Source organism: Callorhinchus milii, unplaced genomic scaffold (genome assembly GCF_018977255.1).
Source record: "Callorhinchus milii isolate IMCB2004 unplaced genomic scaffold, IMCB_Cmil_1.0 Scaffold1, whole genome shotgun sequence".
In the NCBI taxonomy this organism is placed as follows: domain Eukaryota; kingdom Metazoa; phylum Chordata; class Chondrichthyes; order Chimaeriformes; family Callorhinchidae; genus Callorhinchus; species Callorhinchus milii.
In genome coordinates, this window is record NW_024704742.1 from 108,446,235 (window position 1) to 108,468,001 (window position 21,767).

The following is a 21,767-nucleotide window of genomic DNA, read 5'->3' on the forward strand; positions in this document are numbered from 1 at the left end:
AATCTTCCCAATTACAGCAGAGACTAGAATTCAGTTTGAAGTGAAACTGCATTGCAGTCTAACACTTCAATAAATGTCATTCATACAGCGGAGATTTAGGCGATACAGTATTTTGAGTCTCAGTTGCACACAGTAGCAAAGAGCACTGGCAGACCTCAGTGAGGATTGTCTTTAAACTTACCCAGTTTCTTTAAGGGGTAGGAGATATTGAAGTAGCTCTCATAAAAATCAAGCAGCTTCACTGCTGCTTCCAGGGCGTAATGGATTTGCTCCATCTTGTGAGGAACAGCGTGTACTGATACCTATTAGAAAGGTAAGGAAATCATGTCACCAGAGGTCATCAGCATTCTCTAGCCACTTTGTGAAATTGGAAAACTTTTCAAGTTTGTCAAAGGTCAGGGTTTATTAGCCCAGGGCTTCAGACTGCTCCATCCCAACACTTCTCAGTTTTCCTTTTTCACCTGCAAAATCCAGTCACTACACATTTCAATAAATTTGGTGAAGATGACGGTTCCATGTGAAAAGTGCTATATCAAATGCAAAGATTATTCTTTATTCATACTGTACTATATTCAACCCGGCACAGGCCAACCCTCAACATTGCCAGCTCAGAGCAGAGGGTGAGACCAGATCATCTGCATACTGTCAGAAATTAATACAGTAAACCTTGCATTTAATATAATACCTTATCACAATGTCGAGACGTTTCACAGGATATACCGTAAGGTGGTGTGACTGTGTATATTTTGATGGCGAACTCGGCAGCCAATTTGCAAGCAGCAGTATCCCACAAACAGTGTCCAGACACAAGAACAAAAACACAGAAGTTAAAATGAGGGCTGCCATCTCCACCCACTGTACTCTGTGCTGTAGCAGAGCCTCCGTTGAAGGATGTGCAATGGACGGACTCCAGCCAGGTTGAATAGGGAGAGGTTTTCCACATTGTTGGTTTTGACCATGACCCAGAACTCTAGCTCTCTGCTTCGTTAAACTTGACAAATGTACACTATAGTATCCACATTAGTCACATGACCTACAGTTACATCACAAGAAAACAAATCAAATAATTTTCCTCTAAATTATTAAACAAAATGCCTTTCAATAACAATAATCTTTCTCCCCCTTGAAATACAGGGGAATCCTGAGATTGTACTCAGATTGCATCGTGAGGGTTGTGTTGTTTTATATATATGTATATATAATATATTGTATTACATATTATAGATAATCTTGAATTGATGGAGCTGCCGGTATGTCTGTTCTATGAGGATTTAGACAGCAGATGTTTGATCTTCAGCGATGGATACAAGGTGAGTAGAGGACTTACTACAGTTCCGGATTTAGATGAACTGGTGACGTGTGTCAATTCAGCGACAATAAAAGCCACCAGGTAAGTGCTCATCTTAACACTCTCACAAAATTCGTCTTCAAAGAGTCCGCCATTCTTCTCTACCGTCGCGTTCTGGAACAGAGTGTACAGTGATATCAGCCTCCATGAGAAACATCTGCATGGCTTCAAAACACATTTTAATATGCCCTTCTTGGTTTTATTGCACCTCCGTGTCAAAAACAGGCCGCAAGCTACAATACTGACCCTTGGTGGGGTGGAGGGGCGGGGAGAGAACAGTTATGTGTACAACAGAAACCCATTTGTACCTCACACCCGCACCAGCACTTACAGGTGAAGCAACAATGCAATTTACAATTAGAAAACACTGCGTATATTAACAGGGTAGATTTTATAGCATTGGAAGAAGCTACCCAAACTGCAGAAATACTTCCTGAGGCATTACATGATGCAAGTGCAGCACTGTTTTAGCCTCACCCCTGCTTGATGCATTTAATGATGCAGCAATCGTTCTGTGGACTTTTAAGTTCCAACCCTAAAAAAATCCACTCACCACAGAATACTTAAAAAATAAGGTATATTACTTAAAGGAGACTACCATTGCTCCTATTTGCAAGGATTATTATTACTATTATTATTTATTTCACCAGAAGCTAGTTTTAAGGTACATTATGATAGTTGTAACTTTAACTCGTACCACACTCAAGATATGAGCATGGATTCGGTTCCCATTTTTGCAATTACTGCATTGCTGAATATGTTGTTCTGATGATGAATTAATATGAAGTAACCTATGGAATATGTGCTTGGCAAGTCTCTGTGATTCCATAAGAATTCCATATGGGATAAAAATTCCACTAGTGGGAGCTATTACTAGGCTGTTAAGAGAGGTAACTGGATACCAAATGCTGAAAATTTTAACACGGACACATTTAGACGATTACTCATGAACTCATGGTGGAATCTGGTCAATCTAAACATCTTCATATAGTCTTACATAGTCCCTAACCTTATTCTTTCCTGTGCTAATAAGTGCTCTGAGACTCTGACCCACATGAAGGGTACTATATAAATGCAAGTTGTTGTTGTAATTTCACTACAATTCACAGTCTCACTTTAAAGTGAATCCTGTGAAGCTCTTTGAGACGTTCTCCCAGTGTGAAGGGATTATTATTTTAATTTCCTCCCTTCTCCTCCTCTTGAAGCCATTTGATTCTCTTTTTACTGTCGGAGTATTGTTCAATGCATGCTGAATGGCCATTATTCCCACGTGAGTCTAGACAGGAATGGCGCCAGGCTATTTCTTTACAGCCTGAACTGATCTAGTCCTAACCCACATAACACACACTGACATCCCCATCAGGAATTGCGGGATAAAGATCAGGAACTGACTTTTGCGTCCCTAAAACTGAGGTCAATTATAGTGGCCCTAGTACTGCCTCAGCTGAGATCAGCTAACTCAACATGGTGTGTGCGTGGCGGGGGGGGAATTAAATCTGGGTCCTTTCTGGTCTGTAGATTTGTTCAACTCCATACTATTGCAGAGATCCATCATTTCGGGCTATTTCAGCTGTAGATTACTCTGGAGAGATCACTGATGGGATGGGGGGTGTGGGGCGATGCATGTGTTCATGACTTCAATGTACACTGACAATTGGACCAGCCTTTGAGCCAATTCTGAGCTGTGTGATCCTGAATATAATACCTGCCAATGCTATGCAGTAATATCCAGCTGCTGTTAGCTTTGTCCAATGTACAGAGTCAAGCATCTCCACACGGGCTCGCGGGCTGCTACATAGTATTCCCCCCACTGACGTAAATAGAACTGCCTGTCAATCAAGCTCCTGCTTGTCAGTGACATAAACGGGAGAGGGGGAGGGGGAGCAAGAACAGGTAGATTTCTCTGTAAAGTTGAAGAAATTAAGGATATGTAAAATGTAGTTTGTAATTATATTTACTGATAGAAAGAACTTTGAACAAAAACTCCTCCTACCAGACTTTCTTTTCCTTGTAAGCATATTAAGCCATTGACTTCAAGTAAAACATCACACATTTTCCATTAGAAAATCACATGTCTGCATCTGGTTGTAAAATTTTAATTTTAAAAAAAGTTTATGTTCAGGTACCTTTTGCATATTGGATAACGCGACCTGGGATTGTTCCCTGATAATCTTGATCCGAAATGTAGCCTTAAACGCTGGTTCATCAAAGCATGGGAAGGCAGTCCGTGCAGCGAAGGGTTCAAACTGGGTGGCTGCCAACAATCTGTAAAGGACAGAGAATTACTGCAGGTTTCTTGTGTACTTGGCAAAAATAAAACATAAAACAAACTTATTCTGTGTCTTTCCAACAGAGATCTGGCACAGTAACTGAATCTGGAACTCAAGTTTCTTTGACTGATCTGCACAGTTTGTCAAGGGAAGTCAAAGAGGATACCACTGTGTGGAGCAGTTTTTTTAACTCTGTTTTGAGGTGTGGGTGAAGTGGCATTTTGCCTTCATTTGTTGCTCATTCCTGGTTGGCCTAATTAGATGGTGATGAATATTCTCTTTAAACCAATGCAACTTTTACAACTGAGTGGTTTACTAGGAGCACGATTAGGGCCTAGTCAGTCAGGCAAGGCACAAAGAGGTTTGAACAGATCGATTTCAAGATCCTCATTCACACCTAGAAATCACTTCACACCCTAATGCCTCCCTACCTCTCCAACCTGTTACAACTCACGTCTCCACCTGCCACCTTTGATCGGCCAGCTTGGACCTTCTGCACATCCCCAACCCCTCTGCTCCACCATCGCCAGCTGTACTTTCAGACACTGCACCCTGAACCTCTGTAACTCCCTGCCTCAATCCCTTTACTTTGCCCCCTCTTTACCTATCTTCAGATTGCACATGAAAACTTTCCTCTTTGACTGTGTCTATGGTCACCTCCCCTGTCTTCCCGCTCGGGGTCAAGTTATGCCACTGTTCTGCATTCTAAAACTCTACCCTGTGTGAAAAGCACTTTATCAATGCAAGTTGTTGTTAGGCTATTTCAGAAGCTATTTGAAACATGTTATGCAGGTCTAATAATAATAATCATTCACATATTTGGTATAATACCTTTTGTATCAGGATGATTTTAATGCAAAGTGTAATGACTATGTATTCTACAGGCAAACGGCAGCCAATTTGCCAATAAAATCCCACAACCAGCTTTGAAGTGAATGACCAATTTTATCTGGGGGGACTGTTGGCCAGGACAGCGGGAGAAACTCTCTTCGAGATGTGCAGTGGGATCTTTAATGTCCACCAGAACAGGGGACTGGGGTCACATGTGGGACAAACAGAAAGATTTCCTTTCCCAGAAGGACTTTACTGAAGCAGTTAGGTTTCTGTCTATTTTTTGTTTTTTTTATGAATGTGCATTCTATTCCATTACAGAGGAATTTCCATGATAGGTGGGATGCATGGAACTCCTAGTTTGGTTTGGATATTCTTAAACATGGTGATGGGTTTCCACATGTGTCAGACACCATCTGACCAAAAGCAACCATAAGGAATCTATAGGATTAGGAACAGTCAGTGCAGTCCACCTAACTGATCTCATAGCCAGTTCTTTAAGCTCAAAGCTGCAAGTGTATCAAGCTCGATATCTATGATGCAAAGTAAGGCAGCAGAGGCTGGATGCTAGCTGATTGCTATAGTGGAAGAACAAGTGATTATTTTAATAAATGAACACAATAACATCACTACGCAGCAATTACTTGGGAAAAACTCTGAGCAGACTTGAAACGATAAGGAGCTGTAAAAATAATTTTTGTTTTAAAAAAAATGACATTGATGTGTTGCTTAATAACTAAGCACTTCACAAACTGGTTACAGTTTCATTTCCATTGTCATGCAAGACTATGAGGAAGTATAAATCATCTAGAATTGGGCAAAAAATAACCCAGAAATGACACCCACTCCTCTCTTGCCCCCTTTCAGCAGCCAGCACAAATGCAGCAAGGGCCAATGGTTGGGAATAAGTCTGCTCTTTCCCTTTAACACCTTTTTGAGGCTTTAAAAAGATATAGCCATATATCCAAGAAAAACAGTGGCAATACAGAGCAATCCTTCTACAACACTGCCGCCTGGGGCCAATATCTCAGAGGACGTGTTATAAGGGAAGAGCAAATTGAAAAGCTGACTTCCTGGTCATCACGTTGCCGCTGACATCACTTCAATCATGTTGCACGCAACAGGCACGGCTGACCTCACACAAGAAGTGATGTCAGTGCTGTTCCTGCATAAAGCATATATGTAGAGCCCTCAAATAGTGACGCTGGAGGCATTTCTTGCACAGAAAACAGCGTGCAGGAAGTGACATCTGCAAAACTTTGTGCACAACACATAATGTCAGACTTAGCTGCTCAGAAGCTGGTTATTTTTATAGCGCTGGAAGTGAACTGGTCAACACGGGAAGCTAGATGTCATGGACCTAAGTGAATCTGCGCACAATCAAGGGACAAAGTGGAGTCCTGTAGCTTAGTGGTTAGAGCACTTGCCTCGCAAGCAAGAGGACCTGGGGTCGATTTCCGGTCAGGGCGAAACAAAACGTTGGGCAAGTTTCCTTACTCCAACACCTCTGTTTACCCAGCAGTATATAGGAACCTGATTGTTAATTGATTGGCGGATCAGTTTTCCGGGGGTAATAATTCCTTTAAAATAAATTTTAAAAATTATTTGGTCAATTAATCCACGACTGTTTGTGGGACACTGCTGTGTGCAATTGGCTGCCACGTTTCGCCTACAAAATATACAGTCAATTCATTTTACAGTATATTCTTTGAAGTACTTTGAGATGTCTTGAAGACATGATAAGGTGCTATATCAAATGCAAGGATTATTATTATTATATTCTAACAGGGTTGTCCAATAACAATTCGATATAGTGCCTTTTCACATTGTTGTGACATCTCAAAGCGCTTTACAGAATTCTTACTATGAGGTAGTGTAGTATATTATGAAATGGTAGATTGTAGGAGAATACTGCACTTCTGATTGGATCAAACAGTAAAAAGTCAATAATAGGACATACCATATTTATATATTCAAACATCATAACCTCAAAATATGTCCTGGGCTTTCAGTTAAAAGGTTTATTTCCTTCTCGTGACTTTTCAAAACGAGCAGATATATCACAAAGTAGTTTTAATTGAATTCAATAAACATAATAAATCATTACCTCTTGTTCTGGTCTTTGTCTTTATAACTACTATTATAGAATCCATAATAGGTGTTAGACAGGTTTGCTGCATAGTTCAGGTTCAGATTGTACTTTTGTCCTTTTAATAAGTTGGGAGTGACCTTGATTGCAATTTGCGCCCTTGGTATATACTCCAAAACCTTGACAGCCATCGGCTGGCCTCCCACTTCTGGAGCCAAAGTTGCTTCAGTGTAGTGGAGACCCGAGCTATGGAGAATGATGCTGTCTGTGTTTTCCTTGACTTCGAGATGTATCTCCACTGAGCCCGTGAACGTCAAGGTAGTGAGATTGGGATGCAAAACAAGAACATAACGGACTGGTACAACAGCATTAGGCAGTCTCATCTTTGCCCAAGGAAATACCTTGCCATCGGCTGTCATGGGAAATATGGGGGTCAAAGTTGTGTTCTTTTTATGACAGCCTTCTTTGGTGAAGGTACATTTTGGCAGAAAGTAGGCGACCATTGCTACAGAGAGTATGATCACAAAAACAAACGCTCCCACTATTATGGTCCGAGCAGATGTTGAGCAAGATCCCCCCGATGTTTCCCTGTTATAGCCCCCTGCTAAGTTATTGCGGTGGTTGGAACTCCTGTTCATGAAGGACATGCCCAATAATCTTGCAGAGGATTCGTAATCTTCTTCATCATCTTCAAGATCGTGTTCTCCCAGACCCCGCACGAGCAAGCGTGAGCTGTGTGGCTCGTACTCAACCTCATCTGGCTCCAGGGGATGAAGACGCGGTTCCTTGGCCAAATCGACCACGTCTGGCTCTTCCTCAAACATGCTGTTTTCAATCATGTTTCTGGGCAATTGAGCTCGCTCTGCAAGACAAAATGGATTTGAATGGATAAGGCATCATATGCAAACTCTGGTCAGGTTGGTTCCTTTGCACATCTGCACAAATTGACCCACACTTAGATCTCCATCAGGCTGTAAGTGGACTCTATTCTGGGTGTGAATCATCATCATTTCCATCCAGTTCCAACGGGAAAATGCCCTTGATTAATCCTTGCACTTTGCGTTTGATTTTTTTGTGATTCTGTATATACAAATTCATACAATTGCAAGAACAACTTGCATTGACATAACATTTTCATGTAGGGAAATGTCTCAGAGCACTTTACACCAATGCACCCCATCCCCTCATCAATCGAAACACCAAATTCGTGAGCCAGATCTGAACCTGTACTAGGAGTTCACTTCAGGTCAGCCCAAAAGATGACTGTTACAAACCAGTTACTTGATATCTTACAAATAATAAAACCCATTCAGCCACTTATATTTATTGATTATGACTAGAAATTGCCAAACAGCAACTCATTCTTACTATTTCTATGCTGAAAAGGAGACCTTGTTCATTAATTACCATTTCAGTACTTTGGAAATAGTGTGTTACAGTACTATATTTCAGACAGGAGGAGCATTAACTAGCAGAGCAAATCAAACTAAAGGCAATTCTAAGTATCCACAAGCAGTGAACTGGGATTCTAGTGGGAATTCTGCCCTTTTCTATATACTGTGCAATAAAGGAAAAGAGCATCATCATCTGCCAGAGTGAATTACCGTCCGCTTGGAATTACTGTACCAACAGGAACACAATCTGCTTCTGCTCTGATAAACTTTTTTGAATTCAACCAATAAGTTCTGAAAATGTTTCAGTAATGGTGACGCATAAAACAAATAGCTAAATTATGCATCTAGCAATCTGGAGCACAATACAGAAAGTTCCATTCCAACAGAGGCCACGATTATACTGTACTGTATATTTTTAATACTTGGACAGAATAAGAGGTGCTAATTTCAGTCCAATTTGAAACTTTTCCAAGTTTATAAGAGCAGCCCATTGTTGGGAGTTAAGTAGAGAATTCAATTGACTTGGTCACTGATGCAATTCATGTCATGCTCTAAGTGTCTTAGCAAAGGAGTACTTCTTTGATTGCTTGGCTGGATTGCATTTAGATTTGTTGAGGGTAAGCAACAATCCATACCTAAAAACATTACTTTTTTAAACCAGCAATTAAAAATATAAGCCGTTCCTTTTCCTCAGTCACCACCTAGCCTTCATTGAATGCTTTGACTTGAGTTAAAATGTGAGCATATGCGGGAACCGGCTATCTGCTACCTGAACAAAGAACAATTAGAAAGGGCATTATTACTGAGCTCCCATTCGTTCCTCACCAGAGGTGCACGAGAATGGCCACTCTTCAACAGAACACACAGGAGCAAGACATCAGGCTGATTCTCCCCTTACTAGCTAAAGAGACAATTGTAGCACCAATTCAATTCACTTGACAATATATTCTGTGAAGCGCTTTGAGACCTCTCAATGACATGATAAGGCTCAATATCAAATTAAAGGATTATTATTATTATTATAATAATGGAGTCCTGTAGCTCAGTGGTTAGAGCACTCGCTTTGCAAGCGAGAGACCTGAGTTCAATTCCAGGCAGGTCAGGGCGAAACCTTGGGCAAGTTTCCTTACTCCACACGCCTAATAATAATCCCTCCAAAAACCAAAAACAATAATAAAATTGGTCATTTTCAATCTACGACTGTTTGTGGGACATTGCTGTGCGCAATTGGCTGCCGCGTTCGCCCACAAATATACAGTCAATTCACTTTACGGTGTGTTCTGTGCAGTGCTTCGGGACGTCCTCCCGACATGAAAAGCGCTATATCAAATGCAAGGATTATTATTATTATCTTAAATGTTAAGACTAAATGGTCTTACAGGCTCCGCACCCGCATCACACCAGTTCCAGTTGAATTGCAGAGGGATTAACTAGTTAGCTTGGTGGATCGATTGGTTAAGTCTGTTAGTGAATTCTTCAGCGGTTGATGAGGATTCTCCAGAAGCAAAGGGGAGGATCTCACACAGATGTTCCGAGACATTAAGATGAAAAACAATGGTGCTTTAATGGTGAAGCATTTTTTGAAACTATAAACACAGTATGATTCAGTGCTCCTGGAAACTAAACAGTAAGCAACAGCATCGGCCCATCTTGACAATCGCCCAACATGACCAGATGCCACTCAGCCTCTGTCAAAACTAACCCGGAAAAAAGATCCGCCAATCGACTAATCGACGGGTTCCGACTTACTGCTAGGTAAACAGAGGCGTGCGGGGTATGGAAACTAATGACACAATTGCCAAAATGTCCTGTTCTATCTTCTGAAATGTTTGTCATTCAAACGGAACATAAATCATGTGAGTGAGCCACGGAGTGGGGGAAAAAAGAGGAATCATCACATATGTACACTCCATATTTGTCTCCATGTAAAACAAGCTGCAGCAGGAGTACGCCTGTTCCAGACATTTAACTCTTGCTGGGAGCATGCAAATATTCCCCCAAATTCTAATTTATTGGCTACTTCGCTCATTGCTGTTTACATTACAGGTGCATCACTACACCTATACCATGTTTAATAGTTGGCTAATCTGATACTTTCATATCTAATATGAAAGAAGCATCATTGAAATAGAGAAGGAAAAGACACTGGACAGAAAAAAGCCATGAGAATCTTTTACTCCAAAAAACAAATACATTCCTCATATCATGAAAAGCGATTTATCAAATGAAAGGATAAGTAATCATTTTAAATAATAATAATAGTCCTTGCATTTGATACAGCGCCTCATCACGTCTCCAAGATGTCTCAAAGCGCTTCACAGAATATATTGTCAAGTGAACTGACTATATTTTTGTGGGCGAAACTCTGCAGCCAATTGCGCACAGCAGTGTCCTACAAGCAATTGAGGATTGAGTGATTTATTTATTTATTTATTTTTGAAGGGAATATTATGACTGGAAAAGAGATCCACTTTTATGAACTAAATTAAAAGCTAAGAAAATTTTATCAGTACATAACTTTTATCCTAAAACCTCATATTAAACAAGAACAAATGACATTTGTATAATAATAATAATCCTTGCATTTGATATAGCGCTTTTCACGTCGGGAGGACGTCCCAAAGCGCTTCACAGAACACACTGTAAAGTGAATTGATTGTATATTTGTGGGCGAATGCGGCAGCCAATTGCGCACAGCAATGTCCCATAAACAGTCGTAGATTGAAAATGACAAATTTATTATTGTTTTTGGTTTTGGAGGGATTATTATTAGGCGTGTGGAGTAAGGAAACTTGCCCAAGGTTTCGCCCTGACCTGGAATTGAACTCAGGTCTCTCGCTTGCAAAGCGAGTGCTCTAACCACTGAGCTACAGGACTCCACCTTTCACATAGTGCCTTTCACATCGGGACGACGTCCGAAGGCGCTGGACAGTCAGGGATTTGGACACCAGCTGGGGGTTGGGATCAGGAGGGTTGGAAGGCAGGGAGGGTAGGAAGGTGATCGAAGGCGCGATCGAAGAGGAGGGTCTTGAGACGTGCCTTGAAGGAGGCAATGGAGGGAGCAAGGCGAAGGGACTGTGGGATGGGCGTTCCAAAGGGTGGGGACAGAGAGGCAGAAGGTCCGACAATGGTGGGGTGGGCCGGGCGGGGTCATGGAGCAGCCTGGTGAATGGAGGAAGCGGACAGGCCAATACAGTGTTAAGTCACAGAGATAGGGAGGAGCAAGGCAATGGGAGGGCCTTGAAGGCAAGGATGAAAATTTTGAACTCTATCCTCTGGGAGATGGGAGTGGTGCTGGGGTTGCTGAGGTCAGCGAGCCTGGTGCGGGAGAGGGAAATCAGAGGGAGGCACAGAAGTTAAATTGTATTGTAAATTATATTGAATAGATGAGTGATACAATACAAAATTACATTGGTAAAGCGCCTCTCACATCGGGAGGACGGCCTAAAGCACTGAACAGTTGGGGATTAGGACCCGAGGGTGGCACGAGGGGGATCAGAAAGGGTGGAGGGCGGGAAAGGTGGTGATAGGTAGTTAGCTGAACAGAAGGGTCTTGAAGCATGCCTTGAAGGAGGGAGCAAGACAAAAGGAATGGGGGATGGAGTTCCAGAGGTTGGGGGCAGAGAGGCTGAAGGCCCGATCGCCGATGGTGGGGCGGGCCAGGTGAGCCTGCTGAGCGGAGAGAGTGGACAGGTTGATAAGGGGTCAGCAGATTGGAGAGGTAGAATGGGGCAAGGCACTGGAGGGCCTTGAAGGTGAGGACGAGAATTTTGAACTCTATCCTCTGAGTGATGGGGAGCCAGTGGAGCCGGGCGAGGGTGGGTGTGATGGGGTCACGGAGCCTGGTGAAGGAGCTTCAGAGTTATGGATGATCTGCAGCCTGTGGAGGGAAGAGTTGGGAAGGCCAACAAGCAGGGAGTTTGCATAGTCAAGGCCAGATGTAACAAATGCATGAATGAGGATCTCGGGAGGCCTGAGGGGATAGACAGTGGCAGTCGGACGATGTTTGCGAAGGTTGGGGAAGGCAGAGTGGGTCATGGCACAGATGTGGGGTAGAAAGGACAGTTGAGGGTTAAACAAGATGCCAAGGTTCCAGACTGGCCTAGTGAGGTGGATGCTGTCAGTGCCTGACGTGAGGAGTCGCTGACAGGAGCCAATCAGGAGAGCCTCGGTCTTGTTGACTTCAACTGTAGAAAGTTAGCTCTCATCCAGGACTTGATGTCTGACAGACATTCTGTCAGCACAGCAGTGGTCCTGGAGTCAAGGCTGGAGGCAGTGAGATAGTGTTGGGTGTCATCCCCATACATGTGGCAGTTGACCCCATGTCTATAGATGATGCCACCAAGATGTACATGCTCCCTCTTGGTGGTGGGAGGAGAGGACCAAGGACAGAGTACTGAGGAATGTATATTAAAATCCAACAGATCTTGCACGGAGTAACTACAATACTTTAAAAATGCTTAGTTGGTGCAATATTCACATTTGTAAATAATAATAATCCTTGCAGTTGATATAGCACTCAAAGCGTTTTACAGGATATACTGTAAAGTGGACTGACTGTGTATTTTGTGAGCACATCATGTTAGCCAGTTGTCACTGATCCACAAACAGCCATGATCAGTGCATGATCTATTTTATTTGGGAGATTGATTGTTGGCCAAGGCATCGGGAAAAACTCACTTCTCTTTTCATATAGTGTCATGGATCTTTAACATCGACCTAAACAGGCAACTGAACTGAACTTATGTGGGAGTGGGTGGAAACTCATGTGGAATATAAACACTGGCACAGACTAGTTGGGCTGTACAATCTATACAAATCTATGTGAAGCACAATCTTTTTTTTGTTGCAATGACTTGCCATCCAATGAAGTAGCCCTGAATGGCTACCCAGAAAAGCATGTAAGCTTGAAGTAATTCAATGAACCATTTCATCAGAACTTTAAGCGCAGTGTCGGAAAATGTGTGGGCTGCACGCCACTCCTCGTCTCAATACCGTTTTTCCACTGTTTATCATCTCTTCAGAATGGAAAAAATGCATCTGCAAAAGGTTAAGTGGCTGATTCCTAGTAGTTACACTGATACTGTTTAATCAGTAATCTGACTGGTTCCATTGGAATGGAAAACACTGAGTAGTTTTTAAATCCCCCCACCCTCCCCCCAGACCGTGTTCAAACAATGAGAGGATAAAATGCAACATGATGGGGAAAAAAAGCCAAATCTGTTGGAATCTTTTGTATTCCTAAAGGATAAAAGGCTTGTGGAATAAGTTACGAGTTTAGATCATTCAAATGTAGACATGTAGAGTTGATTGATATGGTAAGAAGGCAGGTGATAGATGGAGTTCAAGACAAACTGAAAATCGACAGACTCGTAGGACCTAGTGGCTTTCTCAGTTTCTGGATATTATTTTCTCACATTAAAGTTTTAGAAAACACCATTCTGATTTGATCCCTCCAGTTCCTCTCGTATCTACTAATCAATCTCTTCCTGGTTGTCATCCAAGTGAACCTCTTCCGTATCCTCTCTATAGCCTTGATCCTTCCTAAAATGGAGAGCCCAGAACTGGACACAATACTCAACTATGGCTCTAACCAATAATTAGCATGAAATCTTTGCTTTTATACTCTATCCACCCATTTGTGGAGTCCTGTAGCTCGGTGGTTAGAGCACTCGTCTTGCAAGTGAGACACCTGGGTTCAATTCCCGGCAGGGCTAAAACCTTGGGCAAGTTTCCTTACTCCACACGTCTAATAATAATCCCTCCAAAACAACAGTAATAAATTGGTCATTTTCAATCTACGACTGTTTGTGGGACACTGCTGTGTGCAATTGGCTGCCCCGTTTCGTCCACAAATATACAGTCAATTCACTTTACAGCATATTCTGTGAAGCGCTTTGAGACGTCTAGAAGATGTGAAAAGCGCTATATCAAATGCAAGGATTATTATTATAAACCTAAGATTTCATTAACTTTCATGACAACTTTATGAGCTTGCCATCCATTTTCAATGATTTGCCAATCAATTCTGAACTGCTCTGTCTTCTGGCAAATGGGTTAATAAATTAAATATCAGTGTTTTGGGCCCACATTATTTTGGCCGTGACTAGTCGTTAGTGGGAGAAAGTCCTGGACCGTGAAGAACAAACCAGCAAAATGGCTGTCAGTAACCAGATTATTTTAATTTCATTTACTTCCTATCAGGAGAAAATTAATTGGGATGAGATGATTACAAGTCAAGCTACAGACATTGAACTTTAACTACATAGTCAAAGGATAGAGATAAATCTTTAGGCATCGTAACCCAAACAGTTTAAGAAAAAATAGGTTGAGGATTGCGACTAAGACCAAACCTTAAAGATCTAAGGTTAGGCCAGTTTGGAGAAATGAAAAGAAGAGGTTTATGGCAAAATCTCACTAATTTCCAACACAAACGTTGGCATGTACAAAAACTTACATTCATATAGCGCCCTCCATGCAAGGTAACATCTCGGAGTGCTAAACAGTGGCAGAGCTTGACGTCAATCCAGGGAGAAAGGGGAGATGACCATGTGCATGGTCAAAGAGGAAGGTTTTCACGTATGGCCTGAAGACGGGCAAGCAGAGGGCAAGGCGGAGGGATTGAGGCAGAGAATTCCAGAGTTTTGAGGTGTAGTGGCTGTAAACAGGCTGCTGATAGTGAAGGGGATGAGGGAATGCATGTGGCCAGAGCCAGTTGAGCAAAGTGGCTGGGTAGAGGAGTGAGGTGTAAGCAGGTCAGAGAGATAGCCCGTTACGAGGGCATGAAGTGATTTGTTTGTGAGTGTGAGGTTGTTGAAATCAATCTGTTCTGTAATAGGAAACCAGTGGAGCCTGGCAAAGACTGGGGTGTTGGGGTATGGAATTTGGTGCAGGTGAGAATACAGGTGGCGGAGTTTTGAATGAATTTGATTTATGAATAGTGGCACTTACCAAACATTAGCACATACAACAACTTTCATGCAGGATAGTATCTCAAAGCACACATAGGAACAACATGCAGGACTGGAAAAGGCCAATCAATCCATCTGGTCACACCCAAACATTCGAATGGCATCAAAGGGATATGATTATATAAGTAATCTTCAACCTCTGCCGGAAAGTACTAAGCAGTCTGGATCACACCACAAACATTATGAAGCCAATTTATATTCATACAATACCTTTCAAAGCAGGATGACATCTCAAAGTGCTTCACACGACTGACTGGTAGTCCGAACTTTGAGGGGAAGGAAGCTGAAGGAAGGTGGCCGAAAGCATAGTCAAAGTTAAGGCAGGTTTTGAAGACAGGGGAAAGGCAGAGAGACTTCACACCCCTGTAGGAAACAGGCCCGATTACGCCACAGTAGAAAAAGCAACAATAACAATATTAGTTGTTTTTTCTATGGGGGTGTGAGCGTGTTTGTTTCCACCAACTATGTGAAGGATGCAGATTGTACACCCTACCATCCAGACATTAGGGTAGCTGTGTAAGTGATATGTATATGTTTTTGTGATATTTACTACAATATACAATGTAATATGCATTTACATAGTACCTTTCACATCAGGAGGACATCCTAAGGCACATTTAGAGTGCAACATTGTCACACAAGCTGCTGACATGGTTAGGGTGGGGTGGGCAGACAGATGATTGAAAGCACTGTCAAAGAGAGCTATTTTGAGACATGCCTTGAAAGATAGGAAGATAGGAAGGAGGGAGTCAGAGGGACTTTGTGATGGTATTCTCCAGAGAACTGGGCAGGATGGCTGAAAGCCTGTTTGGCGATGGTTGGGTGGGTAGGTCGGAGGACGTGAAGTAGGATGTCTCAGCGGTAGGTTGGGGTGAGACCATGGAGGGATTTAAAAATGAGAATGAGGATTTTGAACTCAATCCTTTGGGGGATGAGGAGCCAAATGCGGCCAAGTGAGGATGGGGGTGTTGGGCTTTCTAAATCAATATGAAATTCCAGGGGAACATAAAAATCTATTCAACAGAAGCTGAATGAATGTACTAAATAAAGATGGCACACACACCAAAAAGACACTAAACACACAATGAAAATTCAGCTGTTGACAGCCATTCAAAGTAGCAGAAATTAAAATGGTGTCAGTTTGTATACCGGCCTTCTATGCAATAGGTTTAAACTAATCTTATGCTTGTATATATTATGTATGGTCTTAGTGCCTTCCAAGTCTTCCCTGACTGATATGTATATGCACTGTGGTATTTACTACAACAGTATAAAAGGCAATTTACATTTACATAGTGCCTTTCACATCAGGAAGACATCTTGCTATATTGGAATACACACATATCCAATAAATTCGAGTAGATAGAGGAGTTGTCCACAATTAAGTGAATTTCATTACGATATGATGACAGTTGACAGTAATGCAAGAAATGCATGGTCTAAGACTGCCTGCGGCCAGCCTTTGTAAAGCATATACGAGTTGAACAACAGGTGATTGAGAAAGACCAATAAATCTCCCAATATATAACATTTTAAACTGGAGGACCATTCAGTACAACTAAATAAAGATGGCGCACACACCAAATAGACACTAAACACACGATGACAAATTCAGCTGTTGACAGCCATTCAAGTAGCATTTACTGTTCCTTTAGGACCTGGGTGTCAGGTTAATTTTCGGCTTTGAAAGTTATCATGGCATAAAAGCAAACCACAAGCACTCTTTGTGCAAAATCTGCCGTATTCTAATAGTACATTTCACACTCTCCCTGTATCTGCAGCAGTTGCTTATGAAGCTGCCCACAAAAAACACTTCCTGAAAGTGAAGAAACCTTATCAGTAATTAGTGCAAACAGATATCCTCTACCATACACCTGAATTAAATAAATGAAAAAGAGCCATCAGGTTTTGTATGGGCTGTACAGTATAGTGTAGTGCTTATCAGCAGTCTCTAAACTTTCCCATTGCAACACCACTGGGATAATAATAATAAACCTAGCATTTGATCTAGCGCCTTTCACTTCAGGAGAACACCTAAAGTGCTTCACAGGATAGACTCTAAAGTGTAGTGACTTTAGTGTATTTTGTGGATGAATGGGAGGAAAATGTCTTTAAAGATCCTTACATAAAGCATCAAAAAGCATGTCCTGGCTTTTTCCTCCCATGTTCCTCAATTTTATTCTCTCTTAACCACATGTCCAGTCTTTTTTTGAAAGTACATATGGTTGCCACCTCAACAATTGATTGCGGTAGAGAAAAACAGCATCCTGAAACCTGACTCAAACATTTTATTATGTGATGTCTTACTAAGTGCTTTTTAAACAGGAATCAGATCCTGAAACTAGGACCTTGGACGGGTCTGTTTTATTTTGATAAGCATCCCTAGTAATCATTTCACATTGTGCTTGCTTGAGCCTGACTGCACCATCTGTCACAGGCAGGAGTCATACACTGCATTTGACCAATCTCCTCAGAAAGCAAACAAACCTTGTATTACACTCCATAACTAACATTTGTTTTTGGTGAGTGAGGTCGTCCCCAATCACCCCCCACTAAGCCAAATTAAACTGAATCACTCTCCGCAAAGTGGAACTTGCGTTGCCCCCAAGGGAACCCGTATGCTCACCCAAATCTGGGTCCCTGATTGTCAAAGTACAACGCGGATTCAATTTCATGCATCATGACCACTCGGGCAAATCAAGTAATAATAATAAATAATAATCCCTGCAGTTGATATAGAGCCTTATCATGTCTTCAAGACGTCTCAAAGTGCTTTACAGAGTATACTGTAAAGTGAATTGACTGTATATTTTGTGGGTGAAACACGGCAGCCAATTGCGCACATCGACGTCCCACAAACAGTCATGGATTGAGTGAACAAATTATTTTTTTAATTTTTTTTTTAAAAACGGATTATTACCCCCAGAAAAACGATCCGCCAATTGACTTACAACCGGGTTCATAATTACTGCAAGTTAAACAGAGGAACATGGAGTAAGGAAACTTCCTCAAAGTTTCAGCCTGCTCGGGAATGGAACCCAGGTCCTCTCTCTTGCGAATCGAGTGCTCTAACCGCTGAGTTGGAGGACTCAAGGGCTCAAGGTTGATCTGTATTCCGGTTTCTCCACTCTTTTTTTGAGTGTGAATCAAACTCCTCCAATCAGAACCCTCTGACATCCCGATCACAGACGGCCAAAGGCATATCTTTCCTGGAATTAGCTTTGCCCCACAGGAGTAAATCATGGGGAGTTTTGGATCATGGCATCCCTAAACAATGCAAACCTCCAAGAGAGAGAACTGACAGGTGCACAGCCCAAGGAGTAACTGATAAGAACAGATACCAGACTTGATCTTAGCCAGAAGGCTGAGAAGCAATCCATTACTAACGTTATTAGTACAGTATGTTACAGAAGAGAAAGGGAGGAGAAAGGGAAGGGCGAAGGATATGAGCTTGTCCACACACGTAGACACACCATCTGCATGATGCATTATTTAAATCGTCTTTCACACATGAGAAAACAGAAGCAGTGACTAGCACAAGAGTGATTTACTATTGCACATGCCAGTCTTTCTTAGCCTTTCTAGTCCTTACCCTCTCTTCCCTATTTTGGGAGCACATTGAATCAGCACAGTTAGCACATTGAGACATATTTTAGTCAGCTGGATGTCTGACACGAAAATCCATCACTAAGAGTCTCCAAACCAGACCAAGAGTCTCACATATGTATGCCATCTATGCATGGAAATTTCTGTGTATCTGGGAAGGAATGAGCACTCTCTCTCTCCCTAGAGGGACACACTAAACTTACCAAGGGAAGTAACCTCTAAATGTAATACAGGACATTCTTAACAGCAGTGCACACACCACTTTTAGCATTCTTAAACTTACTTCTTCCCCTGAGATGGGTGGAGATAAAAAGAAGTGAGAATAAGTGTCACAATTTCCCCTTGCTTGTTATTTCTTATAATAATAAGATTTAGATTGTATACAATCTTTAGATACAATCTTTAGATACAAGTGGAGGTCCGAAAAGCATACAACAACAAATTGCATTTATATAACTCCTTTCACATAATATTTGAAGAAACAAAACAAGAGAAGTCTTGATTTATTCATTCACAAATTCAAAGTTTTTAAAATCAGTGCCTTTGTCTTTTCTAGAGATCAGAAGCAGTAGCTCTACAATGCAATCTCGCCGAGCCGGGGTGGGGGGGTGAGGGGTGGTGACCGTAGACATAGTCAAAGAGGAAGGTCTTCAAGCGCCACCTGAAGATGGGGAAGGAAGGGGCAAGGTGGAGTGTTCCAGAGTTTCAGGGCATAGTGGTTGAAAGCGCAACACCAATGGTGGAACGGAGGGCACGGGGGACATACAGAAGCCAGTCGAGCAGAGGCAGAGAGTTGTGGGTTGATGAGCTCCACCTACAAACTGCTGATAGCATAAGGTAAATAAGCCAATAACATCTGGACAGCATGTTAAGGCAGATTGCATTTATATAACACCTTTCACATAATATTTGAAGAAACAAAACCAGTAAGTTTCTTCTTGTGACAAACAAGTAAGTTTCTTCATGAAAGTACATGGGGATAGAGGAAGGAAGAATGTAAATTTTAACTCCTTAGAAATCTACTCTACGACTAGATGAGTTTCTACTCCTTTACAAGATGCGATAGTTTAAAAATAGATAAAAAACCTTGGACCTCGGACTATCAGGCATTCTACAGACATATTTATCTAGGGCATGTTAAAGTCCTATAATTAGGGATCTAATTTGCCTTATTTCTTAATAGGATTTGTGATTATCTTATTTCTAAACCACTGAATATGCTGAAGTTGTGCTGTTCTTCAACACATTTGATGTTTTAGAAATTCAATATTTACACAATTCTTATTAAAATATAACCCGAATGATATTGATGGTAATCTGAATAAACCAGCCATAACAATAATGATCTGTCTGAGCAGGCATCAGGCAGACCTGTGTAAAAATACACGCATTAGAGACATTTGGCATTGACAGTCCGTAAAATGATACTTCATATAGATGTTTTAGTAGCTTGCTCTGCCCATTAAACAAAGCATAAATGCTTACTAGTGTGAAGGGAGAAAAGATGAAAACAGTAGCAACTATAACGACCAACTCACAGCTCCATTCATTCTGTACTTTATAGAAACTCAGCCTTTTCATAAAATGGGAAGTCCACAAAAGTGTTGTTTTTGACAAGTCAGGTTGACAAGAGCTTGGGGACCCCAGAGTATACATTGGGGTACTGCTGGAGTCTAACCAGCTAAACCCACATTGCTTGCCATTCTCTGGCAAACTTTCCTGCTGCTTGTCCAGGTAGGACTACCCTACCCATTAGGGCTTTGGCTTGCAGAGTTGAATGGGATGATTCCCTGCCCCAGGTGACGTGTCTGCCCTTCCACGTTCTGCAGCCATTTTGCACACACAATATCCCACAAACAGTCATGATGTTAATGACCAATTTTATCTGGGGGATTGTTGGCCAGAAGAAAGTCCCTTCTCTTTTTGAGTAACACCTTGGGATTCTTAGTGTCTACCTGAATAGGCAGACGGGGCCTCTATTTAACATCTCATTTGACGGACAGCACCTCTAACAATGTAGGCTCCCCCAACACTGTATTGGACTGCTGAGACTGTCTGATTTTAAAGTTCCTGACATAGGACATCTATATACATATATGTATATATATATATAAACCCTGACGTGTCCATTTAACGAGTAGTTATACCCTATTGCAGACTGACCAGAAGTAGACAGTTGTAAGTTTTAATGCGTTAGAGCGTTTGCTTATGAATTTCATAAGTTATTTGGGGGCTTCAACCCACAAGCTTAGCAGGCCAATATATGCCCTGCCATCTCATGGTTAAGATTTAGAGAACATTTTGCAAAAAAAATTTAAATGTTCTCTTTAGGGTTAAGGCTATACTGTCAGGTGAACATTGAAAGGCAAAGGCATTCTAGGTTTTTATGCCAAAATATTGCATTCATAATCCAGCTGACACATCTGTTGTTTGCTATAAACTTAAAACAATTATTTACACCCGCTGCAGTTGGCTGTAAAGAGCTGGGTGAACATGAAGATCAAGCAAAAGTAGAACAAAGCCAATTGAAAGGAGAATCAGTAAACATTTATTTACCTAAAGTGAAAGAATGTGGAGTGTACCTTTCAACAAGACCACAGATGCAGAATTCATTACAATATTCAAAAGCGAGTTAAAGAGTGGGTAAACCTGAGAAGTAAAGGTATTAAGGGATATGGAGAAAAGGCAGAGAAATAAGATTAAACAATTTGCTGTGATCTAATATGATGGTACAATGAGATGAATGGTTTTCTCCTGTCACTATGTTCCTCTAATCCAACACAGTACATGTGGAACTACATGGCACAAAGAGAAGCTGGAATATTGAATACCTGAGCCATGGAATCACTGCACATTTAGCAGTCAAGAGGCTGCAATAGTAGTAAGACACCACAATCCATTCACATACATACAGCAAGTTAATGATATGTGTTCAAGCAGGTTTTATTCTGAACACAATTTACCATGAAATTGTGCTGAGATCTACGCTATTTCACTGAAACGTTGTATCTTTACCAAGATTTTGAAGTAATCATTAAAACAGCATTTTCGAGCACAGAGAATATCAGAGTAAATCTTAAACATGCTGAAAATGTAATTAGGCCACGAATACAGATTGCATGTAAATTAGCAGCTCCTGCAGATTACCAAAAATGGATTTTGCTCTGTCACGAGAGGCTTTTGAAACTCAGACAACACGCTTCTGCTTTGGATTTTTAAACTCAGGGTCAATCAAAGCTAAAGAGTTGAAGCAGTAAG

The 21,767-nt window shown here is 41.5% G+C and overlaps 1 protein-coding gene and 1 pseudogene across 1 annotated transcript in view; both read right to left on the reverse strand.

Annotated features, from left to right (window-relative positions):
* LOC103178390 (leucyl/cystinyl aminopeptidase) overlaps nucleotides 1-21,767 on the reverse strand; it is a 57,923-nt gene that overhangs the window by 32,950 nt on the left and 3,206 nt on the right. Inside the window, exons 2-5 of the mRNA XM_042334193.1 lie at nucleotides 6,557-7,400; nucleotides 3,475-3,613; nucleotides 1,328-1,462; nucleotides 182-302 (exon numbers count right to left, since the gene is read on the reverse strand). Of these exons, the coding sequence (XP_042190127.1) occupies nucleotides 182-302; nucleotides 1,328-1,462; nucleotides 3,475-3,613; nucleotides 6,557-7,400 (1,239 nt within the window). The remainder of the gene's footprint in view (nucleotides 1-181; nucleotides 303-1,327; nucleotides 1,463-3,474; nucleotides 3,614-6,556; nucleotides 7,401-21,767) is intronic.
* Nucleotides 18,118-18,279, reverse strand: LOC121850757 (annotated as a pseudogene).